Source organism: Moschus berezovskii, chromosome 16 (assembly GCF_049115385.1).
Source record: "Moschus berezovskii isolate FMDL1 chromosome 16, NW_MosBer_1.0, whole genome shotgun sequence".
In the NCBI taxonomy this organism is placed as follows: domain Eukaryota; kingdom Metazoa; phylum Chordata; class Mammalia; order Artiodactyla; family Moschidae; genus Moschus; species Moschus berezovskii.
This window is the reverse complement of record NC_142475.1, coordinates 8783391-8795924: the sequence shown is the minus strand read 5'-3', so window position 1 is coordinate 8795924 and position 12534 is coordinate 8783391. Positions and strand designations below refer to the sequence as shown.

Here is a 12534-nt window from a genome sequence, read left to right as displayed (position 1 = left end):
AACGGTCAGAAAGCTAAGACCTTTCATGGGCTCTAGGAGGAAGGACCAAGGCCATATCTGCATTTTAAAAGCTATCTTTCTACAGAAATACTCATAGTGTTTCTGAATAAGAAAGAGTAGAATGGTGAAATGATTGGCTATTATTAGCGTGAAAGTTGAGATTTTCATTATTCTAGATTAGCTTACTGGGTATAAGTCTAGTACCTACAAGAGAAAGAGAGATATTTTAAGGGCTCACTTTATGAAGTCTTGTCACATGGAAATCTGGTTTCACAAATAGCCTATTTAGAACAAAAGTTTTCAGATTTGGCTGTCCCAGTGCCTTCTTCAAATCATGTCTGTTATCCCCACATAAACTTAATAGTTGTAATGCCAAAATGACTACCCTGGGAAAACATCCTCAACTGGGGTATGCACATTAAATCAGATTACTTCCCTGTGCAATTTAACGGGACTAGTTGAGCAGATTAGGGATGATCTCAACAAGCAAAACAGCACAAAAATACAGTGCTGCTGAGCTTTGCTTCTCTGAATTAGTATTTTGTTGCTGCTGCTGCTAAGTCGCTTCAGTCGTGTCCGACTCTGTGAGACCCCACAGACTGCCTTTTATTTCTTCTGAAGTCTAACAAAGAGAATACCATGCAGAACTGATGAAAGGAAATCTCACACACTCATCCTTGTAAGAAACCAGGTGGAAATCACTATAGAATCCTAGAATTTTATAGCTGTAAGTCTTCAGAGTAAGGAATGATATTTGAGTACACTATAAATTAAACATTCAAATTTGGATTACAAATATTTGAGAGTTGGCAAAAAATGCTTGTGCCAACACACATTATGAACTTAGGCTTTAAATCACGAGCCGCCTAAAAGTTAAATTGTCACGTAAAACAACAGTGAATGAGAGTTACACATCTCTGCTGATGAGCTGTGGCAATAACGTGTCACACTATTACAGACTCAGAACTCGTTACTGCTTCCCTCTGCACCATGGCTCACTCATCAGTAATTTTATTACTTGTGTGCTACACTGTAATGTTCATTTACCCATCTTTCCCTTGCCACTTTCTCCCAAGGTCAAGGACTATACACTTTTCAAATTAACTCTTCTACAACACCCCCAAAAGGACTTACTATAAGCTAGGCTACTAAAAAATGGATTTCCCAGGTTGCTCAGTAGGTAAAGGTTTCACTTGCAATGCAAGAGACACCAGCTGGATCCCTGGTCCAAGAGGATCCGACACGCCGCAGAGCAACAAAGCCACGTGCCACAACTACTGAGCCCACGTGCTGCAGCTACCGAAGCCCATGTCAAGAGCCCGTGCTCTGCAACAAGCGAAGCCGCTGCAATGAGAAGCCCACACTGGGCGACAAAGAGCACCCCCCACCAAATGCAACTAGAAAAAGCCTATGTGCAGCAACCAAGACCCATCATAGTCAAATAATAAAATTAAAAAGTCCTAAAAATAAAATATGCATGAATTGTTTTAACAATGGTTAGCTGTTCATGTTAATTTATTAAATCAATACACACATGAATTTCCTTGTATAGAACAGTAGTTAAGAATGCAAGATTTGGACTAAATCTGGATTCAAATCTCAGCTCTGCCACTTCCTAGCTCTGTGACCTGGGTAAGAGTTTAACCCTCTTCTCCTCAGTGTTCTCATGTGAAAACCTAGGATGATAATTATGCCTCCTTCATAGAGTTTCCTAAAATATTAAATGAGTTCATTTATTTTTAAAAAAAGCATGACATGCAATGCCTGGCATATAACTCAGTATGTGCTTCCACCAACACCACCACCATCCTCACCATCACAGAATCATCTTGATTATCAGTTGATATCCTACTAGTATCCGGCATAATAACTAGTGTACAGGAGGCTCTAAAATGTCAAATTGATTTGAGTTTCTAAAACACACAATTGTTTCATTAAGCCAAAATGTGCACAGACATTGCATTATTCATTCACATACTTGTACATCTCTATAGACAAGAATATCAGTATCAAGGACTGATGTTGCATACAACGGCTTTCACTCTATTTAAAGAAAATGAACTAAGATTTTAAAATTTCAAAAGGATGGGTTAGATTCAGTTCAGTTGAGTTCAGTCGCCCAGTCGTGTCTGACTCTGCGACCCCATGAATCACAGCACACCAGGCCTCCCTTGTCCATCACCAACTCCCGGAGTTCACTCAAACTCATGTCCACAGAGTTGGTGATGCCATCCAGCCATCTCATTCTCCGTCGTCCCCGTCTCCTCCCAGCCCCAATCCCTCCCAGCATCAGAGTCTTTTCCAGTGAGTCAACTCGTCACATGAGGTGGCCAAAGTATTGGAGTCTCAGCTTTAGCATCAGTCCTTCCAATGAACACCCAGGATTGATCTCCTTTAGAATGGACTGGTTGGATCTCCTTGCAGTCCAAGGGACTCTCAAGAGTCTTCTCCTACACCACAGTTCAAAAGCATCAATTCTTCGGCGACCAGCTTTCTTCACAGTCCAACTCTCACATCCATACATGACCACGGGAAAAACCATAGCCTTGACTAGAAGGACCTTTGTTGGCAAAGTAATGTCTCTACTTCTTAATATACTACCTAGGTTGGTCATAACTTTCCTTCCAAAGAGTAAGCGTCTTTTAATTTCATGGCTGCAATCAGCATCCGCAGTGATTTTGGAGCCCAAAAAAATAAAGTTTGACACTGTTTCCACTGTTTCTCCATCTATTTCCCATGAAGTGACGGGTTGCTGTTGCTGCTAAGTCACTTCAGTCGTGTCCGACTCTGTGTGACCCCATAGACGGAAGCCCACCAGGCTCCCCTGTCCCTGGGATTCTCCAGGCAAGAACACTGGAGTGGGTTGCCATTTCCTTCTCCAATGTGTGAAGTGAAAAGTGAAAGTGAAGTTGTTCAGTCGTGTCCGACCCTTAGCGACCCCACGGACTGCAGCCTACCAGGCTCCTCCATCCATGGGATTTTCTAGGCAAGAGTACTGGAGTGGCTTGCCATTGCCTTCTCCGGAAGTGACGGGTTAGGTTAACAAAAAGTAAAATCAGAGGCACCACTAGAGGGAGCTTTTGCTCAACGATTGACAACAAGAAAACTGCCGCTAGTACAGGACTTCTTTCCTTTGCTCTGCTCTTTTTTTTTTTTTCGGTCTTCTCATTTTGTCTGTCCTTTAGCTTCTCAAGGTTCGTTTCTAAGAAAGAAAACAGATAAACTGCCTAGATGCTAGTTTTAAGAGACTAAAGAAATAATAGTCAAGGCTATGGTTTTTCCAGTGGTCATGTATGGATGTGAGAGTTGGACTGTAAAGAAAGCTGATCGCCAAAGAATTGATGCTTTTGAACTGTGGGGTTGGAGAAGACTCTTGAGAGTCCCTTGGACTGCAAGGAGATCCAACCAGTCCATTCTAAAGGAGATCAATCCTGGGTGTTCATTGGAAGGACTGATGCTAAAGCTGAAACTCCAATACTTTGGCCACCTCATGCGACGAGTTGACTCACTGGAAAAGACTCTGATGCTGGGAAAGGTTGGGGGCGGGAGGAGAAGGGGACGACAGAGAATGAGATGGCTGGATGGCATCACCGACTCTGTGGACATGAGTTTGAGTGAACTCCGGGAGTTGGTGACGGACAGGGAGGCCTGGCGTGCTGAGGTTCTTGGGGTCGCAAAGAGTCGGACACGACTGAGCGACTGAACTGAACTGAAAGAAATGACAGTGGTCTCAGGAGTTGAGAGAGATGCTCGCTCCTCTCAGTCCTTCTGTGCCTGCTGAAGAATAAAGTTACCTGTGTCTTTGCTCCCGTGCTGTACAGGCCAGCCGTTCTTCCCATGGCGGCCGCACTCGGTATACAGAAGAAGAACGACGCAATCACGTTGCTGAGGCCGTGGGCCAGGAATTCCTACAGAAATGATAACAGGGAAATGTATCATCTCCTAATCACAATCCACTTTTAGCGTGTGTGTGAGTGTGTGTGTGTGATATGCTCAGTCATGCCCAACTCTTTGCGACACCATGGACTATAGCCAGCCAGACTCCTCTGTCCCTGGAGGAGTCTGTTTTATTCAGGCAAGAATACTGGAGTGGGTTGCCATTTCCCACCCCATGCGATCTTCCTGACCAGGGATCGAACCTGCATCGCTAGCGTCTCCTGCACTGACAGGTGGATTCTTACCTCTGCGCCACCTGGGAAGCCCAAATTTTAGAGGCCCCAGGTAAAGCTTGTCATGGAATGAGATGTCTTTTGTACTCTGTTTCTGGTCTCTCCACTAGCTGTAATTTAACCATCATTCTAAAAACAGCTAGCATTTACTGAGAGCTTACAATGAGCCAGAAGCTGTTCTGAGCCCTTTACTCATTTGACCCTTGTAACAATAACAACTTCATAGGGAAGCACAAGGTATTTACTGCATCTGTTGCCAATTACTCGGGTTTCAAGTTACTACAATAAAGGGTTTTGTTCCCACCACTCCACCAATGACCTCCAGAGTCCTAAATCCAATGGTTAACTCCTACCTCCCCTGGCAGTAAAAGTGGCATCTGACACAATTGCTCACGTTCTCTGCCTTAAAGCCTCCTTCCTGGTCCTTCTTGAACCTCTCACCCTCCTGGTTTCCTCTGACCTCCCTGGCCACCACTTCTCAGCCTCCTCTGTGGTTCCTTCTCATACAAACAATCACAAATATTGGATCACTTCTTTCTCTATTCTGAGCTACCCAAAAACATGTTGACAGCCGCCACATTTATATCTCCAAGCCAAGACCACTCCTTTGAACCTCAGACTGAGATAGGCAACCTATTACTCAGCATTTTCATTTGAATGGTTAACAGGCATCTCAAGCTTAATTAATCAGGCTATTGATCTACATACTCCCACTCTGGTCCTCCCACCCCCTTCCCCACCTCAAGCTCTATTTGTTTGGGCCAAAAGCTTTAGAAACAGTCTTGACTTCCCCTCTGCCCAGATGGTGCCCACATCCAATTCATAATCTGTCCACTTCTCATCTCCTTCATTGCGACTTCCTGGTCCGAGTCATCAGATGTCATCTGGATTCCTGCAGAAGCTTCCTAACACTTTTCTGCTTCTGCTGCTGCCAGGAACACAGACAAAAATCCCTGCCCCCACAGACTGGTGTTCTAGTGGAGGGATGCTACCAGTAAACAAGATGAACACAGAAAGACAGAGAGTGGGAAGTTTTGGAGATTAGGATCTTAGCTTACCAAGAAAGGCCTCTCTAAGAAGGAAGTATTTAAATAAAGGAGGAATGCAGCTACTGGAGGGTATAGAATTTCTGGAGAAGAGAACAGCAAGTACAGACATCCTGAGCTAGCAACATAGCTAGTAAACCCAAGAAAAAAGCACGGCAGAAAGTGAGGCTAGAACAGGCCACCAAAAAAATATGAGATCAGAGGAAAAGGGATGGTAGCAAGGTCAGGTAGGGCCTTGTAAGCCCTGGCAATAGGCTTTTAATCTAAGTACTATGGGAAGCCACTGGGAGGTTTTGAAATGAAGAAAGATATGTCTGTGCTATGTACCATTGTATCCCTTGTTCCTAGACTGGTGTCTGCTATACAGTAGGGTTTAGTACACATCTGTTGAATGAATAAATCTGCTTTTTTTTACAGATGACACAACTGGGGCATAGAAACAATTTCAGAGTGAGATTTAGGTATAGATACTTTGGCCTTCTAACCACTACTGCACAGCTATGTCTACAGACCTGTGTAGGAATGTAGGGCCATGGGGTTTGAGACAAACACTAGCAGAAGTAGATTCAGAAACATTCTCAACAAACTCGTCATCCTCTGTATGTGAAGAAACCCTTTCATCCTTTAGCTTCTTAGTAAGAAGAGTAATAGTGTTCTTTGTGCTTTGAAATCCAAATTTTTATAAAAGTTGGCATGCAATCATAAATATATTTAGATTTTCTCCTAAATCAAAAGGAACATCAAGATACCCCTCTATTTAAAAGCAAAAGTGTACTGTGACCAACCCGCGAGGCTCAGACTTTCAGCTTCTATCAGTGCGTCACAGACTTCTGTTTCGGTTTGTGCTACCCATGCTTGTCATGCACTTAGCAAAGCTGTGTTTTTCACAAGTTCAACATGTTCAGCATCTGGGAGCCCACGTCAAAATGAGACAGGAGCTATGGAGAGGTGTGGAGAGGGACTGGGACATACCACACCTGATTGTCATCAACTGAATATCTGAATTTTTTGGCAGATCCTTGCGCAAGAGCCAATGAGGCCACATAGCCTACAAGTGCCACTCCGAAGGCTTCAGTGATGACCGCAGAGAGGATGCTCATCGGGGGAGCTCGAGGTGGAGGAATTCTGTGAAAGAAAGACCATATTGAACTCATCAACTCACATGTAATTTCTTTAACAACTGCAGCGAATTCAACTATGGTAATGACTCTGAAGTTGACACAAAATACGTGAAATACCCCTGAGAAAACCAAGCAGCCTTGCCCTTAGAAGCCTTTCATTCTCTACATTTTTTGGAGAAAAGCAAAATCACAAAGAACACCAAAGAGACAGCGCCACACATTTAACTGGCATTTACTCCCAGGAAATTTAACTTATAGCACAGAAACTGACTCAACAAAAATTTCCCTGCATCAGAACAAAAGCAAATCTGGAACATTCTTTTATTGAATCTTTTGAAACATTTATGTGGCTGGCACTAGAAACTGTATTTCCTGCCTTGAATACTACAGTACTGTATGCAAACACTAGTTTACTGTGAGCCATGATTCTTTGAGGTAATCCTTAAGTTTGCCATTGAGTTAATTATGTTTTTAACATGACCATTTCATTCTGCACTTAATGACTGTTAAAAAAAAGAGACAACAGACCCACTGTGGAGTCATTTGTGCTAAGCCCCATGTAAGCAAATCAAGAATTAATACCTAACTTAAATGAAGTTTCACCTTATTCCAGGAATGTTGCCTGAGTCAGTCAGCCTGGAGTTACCTGGTCAACACCAGTGAGGTAATGTGCCCTTCCAGGAAGGTGAACTTACCTGAAACAAACCACTCTTTGCTAAAAACTCCCTTTTCCTGTCGTCCTTCTGACTATAACGCCTTTTATTTTCTTTATTTTATTTTCGATTTGGCAGACAGGCTGCTGCTCAATTAAGGAATTATTGAATAAACCCAGTAGACCTCTAAATGTACTTAGTTGAATTTTATTTTGTGACTCTATGTACCACATGCCATGAAAAATACCTATATAGGCTTCATCTACCCTCTGTTGCAAAACATGGGGCCACATCAGCGCTAACACTGTTTCTCAGTTTTACTTTTTGTTATTTTTTTTATTGCAGTGTAGCAGACTAACAAAGTTGTGATGATTTCAGGTGGGAAGCAAAAGGACTCAGCCATACATACAAATGTATCCACTCTTTCCCAAACTCCCCTTCCATCCTGGCTGCCACTAATATTGAGCAGAGTTCCATGTGGGATGGAAGGTCTTTGCTGGTTACCCATGTTGAATATAGCAGTGTGTACATGCCCATCCCAAACTCCTTAACTACCCCTTCCCCAATCCTTCCCCCAACAACCATAAGTTTGTTCTTTAAGTTTGTGAGTCTCTTTCTGTTCTGTAAGTATATTTGTATCATTTTTTTTTAGATTCCACATATAAGGGGTATCATACCATATTTCTCCTTCTCTATCTGACTTACTTTATTCACAATGACAATCTCTAGGTCCATCCATGTTGCTGCACATGACGTTATTTCATTCTTTTTAATGGCTGAGTGATATTTCATTGTATACACATACAATTATCCATTACTGTAAATACACACTTAGGTTGCTTCCGTTTCTTGGCTAGTGTGCATAGCACTGCAATGAACACGGTGCGTGTACCCTTTCAGATTACATTTGGCTCCGGATATACCCCCAGGAGTGGGGTGGCAGGGTCATATGGTGGCTCTGTTTTTAGATTTTTAAGGAACCTCCATACTGTGCTCCACAGTGAATTCACATTCACACCAACAATGCAGGCGGGTTCCCATCTCTCCACACCCTCTCCAGCACTTACTGTTTGTGGATGACCACTGTGGTTTGATGATGACCATTCTGGCTGGGAACTGGTCAGGGGAAAGCCTGGCACGCTGCAGTCCATGGGGTCACAAAGAGTCGGACATGACGGAGTGACTGAACAACAACAGATTCTGGCTGGTGTGAGATGGTGTCTCACTGCAGTTTTGAATTGCTTTTGTCTAGTGATTAGTGACAGTGAACATCTTTTCATGTGCTTCTTGGTCATCGGTATGTCCTCTTTAGAGAAATGTCTATTTAGGTCTTCTGCCCATTTTTAAACTGGATTATTTGTTTTAATGCTGTAAGTATCATGAGCTATTGGTAAATTTTGGAAACTAATTCCTTGTCAGTCACATTCTTAGCGAATATTTGTCCCAGTATGCATGCTGTCTTTTCGTTTTCTTTATTGTTTCCGTTGCTATGCAAACGTTTTGAGTTTAAGTGCATCCTATTTGCATATTTTTGTCTTTATTTCCATTATTCTGGGAGACACATTAAAAAAGATATTGCTGTGATTTACGTCAGAGTGCTCTGCCTATGTTTTCCTCTGGGAGTGTTATAGTGTTCATTGTCACATTCAGATCTTTAAACCATTTTGAGCTTATTTTTCTGTATGGTGTGAAAGAATGATCTAATTTCACTTTTTAACATGTGGGCTTTGCTGGTGGCTCAGACAGAAAAGAATTCACCTTCTATGTGGGAGACCTGGGTTCAATCCCTGGGTTGGGAAGATCCCATGGAGGAGGGCATGGCAACCCACTCCAGGACTTCCCTAGTAGCTCAGCTAGTAAAGAATCCACCTGCAATACAGGAGACCCTGGGTTGATTCCTAGGTCAGCAAGATCCCCTGCAGAAGGGATAGGCTACCCACTCCAGTATTCTTGGGCTTCCCTGGCGGCTCAGATGGTAAAGAATCTGCCTGCACTGTGGGAGACCTGAGTTAGATCTCTAGGTTGGACCTCTGGAAAAGGGCATGTGAACCCACTCCAGTATTCTTGCCTGGAGAATCCCCATGGACAGAGGAGCCTGGCAGACTACAGTCAATGGGGTAGCAAAGGGTTGGACGTAACTAAGCAACTAAACACACAGCACACAAATTTCATTTTTTACATGTCATTTTCCAATTTTCCCAGCACCATTTGTTGAAGAGACCATCTTTCCAACATCATGCTGTCTTGCCTCCTTTGTCATAGATTAATTGGCCAGAAGTGTGTGAGTTTATTTCTGCACTTTCAATCCTGTTCCATTAATCTATGTTTCTATTTTTGTTCTAGTACCATCCTGTTTTGATTTGTAGTATAATCTGATATCAGGGCACATGGTTCTTCGAGCTCTGTTTTTCCTTCTCAAGATTGCTTTGGCCATTCTGGGTCTATTGCATCTCCATACAAATTTGAAGAATTTTTGTTCTACTTCTGTGAAAAATGCTGCTGGTAATTTGATAGGGATTGCATTGAATCTGTAGAGTACCTTGGGTAGTATGGTAATATTGCCAATATTTATTCTTCCAATCTACAAACACATTATATCTTTCCATCTCTTTCTGTCTTTTATTTCTTTCATCAGCATCTTATAGTTTTCTGAGTATAGGTCTTTTGTCTCTTTAAATAAGCTTATTCCTAGGCATTTTGTTCTTTTTGGTGTGATAGTAAATGCAATTGTTTCTCGAATTTCTCTTACTAATATTTCATTGTCAATGTATAGAAATGCACGTGATTTCTGTGTATTAATTTTGTAACTTGCAAATCTTCGCTGTTGTTCAGTTGCTCAGTCACATCTGACTCTATGACGCCAGGGACTGCAGTGCAGCCGGCTTCCCTGTCCCTCACTATCCCCCAGAGTTTGCTCAAATTCATGTCCATTGAGTCGGTGATGCCATCCAACCATCTCATCCTCTGTCGTCCCCTTCTCCCACCTTCGATCTTTCCCAGCTTCAGGGTCTTTTCTAATGAGTCAGCTCTTCACATCAGGTGGCCAAAGTATTGGAGTTTCAGCTTCAACATCAGTCCTTTCAATGAATATTCAGGACTGATTTCCTTTAGGATGGACTGGTTGGATCTCCTTGCAGTCCAAGGGACTCTCGGGAGTCTTCTTCTCCAACACCACGGTTCAAAAGCATTTATTCTTCAGTGCTCAGCCTTCTCTATGGTCCAACTCTCACATCCATACATGCCTACTGGAAAAACCATAGCTTTGACTACACGAACCTTTGTTGGCAAAGTGATGTCTCTGTTAGTTTTGTAACCTGCAAATCTACCAAATTCATTGATGATTTCTAGTAGCTCTCGGGTAGCATCTTTAGGATCCTCTGTGTATAGCATCATGTCATCTGCAAGCAATGACTGTCTTACTTCTTTCCCCATTTGGATTCCTTTTATTCTTTTTCTTCTCTGATTATCATGGATTGGACTTCCAAACTATGTTCAATAAAAGTGATGAGAGTGGAATTCTTGTCTTCTTCCTGATCTTTGAGGAAATACTTTCAGATTTTCACCATTGTGTATGATGTTAGCTGTAGGCTTGTCTTATGGCTTTTATTATGTTGAAGTGTGTTCTCTCTATGCTCACTTTCTGGAGACCTTTTAGCAAAAATGGGTGCTGAATTTTATCAAAACCTTTTTTGCATTAATTGAGATGATCATACAGTTCTTATTCTTCATTTATTGATGTGGTTTATCACATTGACTGATATGTAGATCTTGAAAAATACTTGCATCTCTGGTATGAAGCCCATTTGATCAATGTGCATGATCTTTTTAATGTATTGTGGGATTCATGTTGCTAGTATTTTGTTGAGGATTTTTGCATCTATGGTCATCAGTGATATTGGCCTGTAATTTTCTTTTTTCATGGTATCTTTTTCTGGTTTTGGTATCAGGGTGATGATGGCCTCATAAAGTGAGTTTGGAAATGTTCCTTCCTCTGCAACTTTTTGGAACAGTTTCAGAAGGATAGGTATTAGCTCCTCTCTAAATGTTTGATAGAATTTGACTGTGAAGCCATCAGGGCCTGGACTTTTGTTTGGTGGGAGTTTTTTTATTCACAGTTGCAATTTCAGTGTTTGTGACTGGTCTGCCATATTTTCTAATTCTTCCTGATTCAGTCTTGGGAGACTGTATCTTTCTAAGAATATGTCCATTTCTTCAAGGTTATCCATTTTATTGGCATACAGTTGCTCATAGTATTCTTTTATGATCCTTTGTATGTCTGTGGAGTCAGCTGTAACTTTTTTCACTACTAATTTTATTGATTTGAGTCTTCTCCTTTTTTTTTTCCTTGATGACTCTGGCTAAAGGTTTATCAATTTTGCTTTTCAAAGAACCATCTCTTAGTTTCATCAATCTTTGCAATTATTTTCTCTGTCTCTATTTCATTAATTTCTGCTCGGATCTTTATGATTTATTTCCTTCTACTTAACTTCACGTTTTACTTGTTCTTCTTTCTCTAGTTGTTTTAAGTGTAAGGTTAGGCTTTTTTTTTTCTCTTGTTTCTTGAGGTAAGAGTGGTAGGGGTATATTGCTATAAACTTCTTTCTTAGAATTGCTTTTGCAACATCCCATAGGTTTTGGAAGGTTTAACTGTCATTTTTACTGTCTCTAGATTTTAAATTTCATCTTTGATTTCTTCAATGATCCATTGGTTATTTAATAGCATATTGTTTAGATGCCACGTTTGTGTTTTTGATAATGTTTTTTTCATTGGAGGACAATTGCTTTACAATGCTGTGTTGGTTTCTGCCAAACATCAACATGAATCACTCACAGGTATACACATGTCCCCTCCTTCCTGAACTCCCCTTCCCATCTTCCACCCCATCCCACCCCTCTGGTCTGTCACTAAGCACTTCGTTGAGCTCCCTGTGTCACACAGCAAACTCCCACTTGATCTCTATTTTACATACTATTCTCTCAGTTTGTCCCACCCTCTCCTTCCCCGACTGAGTCCACAAGTCTTTTCTCTAGGTCTGCCTCTCCACTGCTGCTCTGTAAGTGGGTTCTGTTTTGAAGTGCTCCTATGTTGGGTGCATATATATTTATAATTGTTTTATCTTTGTCTTGGATTGAATTATTGATCATTATGTAGTGTCCTCTTGTCTCTTACAACAGCCTTTGCTTTAAAGTGTATTTTTTCTGATACGAGTGTCACTGCTCCAGTTTTACTGCGATTTCCGCTTGCATAGGGTACATTCTCCCATTCCTTTACTCTCTGTCTGTCAGTGTCCCTAGGTCTGCAGTGGGTCTTCTGTAGACAGCATACATACGGGTCTTTTTTTTAATCCACCCAGCAAATCCATTGCCTTTGGTTGGTGCATCTAATCCATTTAAGATAAGTATCAATATGTATGATCTTTGCACCATTTTCTTAATTGTTTTGTTTTTATATTTGTAGGTCTTTTTCTTCTCTTAAGTTTTGTGCCTAGAGAAGTTCCGTTAGCACTTGCTGTAAAGCTGATTTGGTGGTAGTGAATTCTCTTAA

At 41.6% G+C, this 12534-nt stretch overlaps 1 protein-coding gene across 2 annotated transcripts in view; it reads right to left on the bottom strand.

Annotated features, from left to right (window-relative positions):
* Positions 1 to 12534, bottom strand: part of SLC26A7 (solute carrier family 26 member 7) — a 137411-nt gene that overhangs the window by 45548 nt on the left and 79329 nt on the right. For both annotated transcript variants that reach the window (XM_055432638.2, XM_055432640.2), the window contains 2 exons: positions 6193 to 6340; positions 3795 to 3908 (listed from right to left, as the gene is read on the bottom strand). In XM_055432638.2, the coding sequence (XP_055288613.2) occupies positions 3795 to 3908; positions 6193 to 6340 (262 nt within the window). The remainder of the gene's footprint in view (positions 1 to 3794; positions 3909 to 6192; positions 6341 to 12534) is intronic.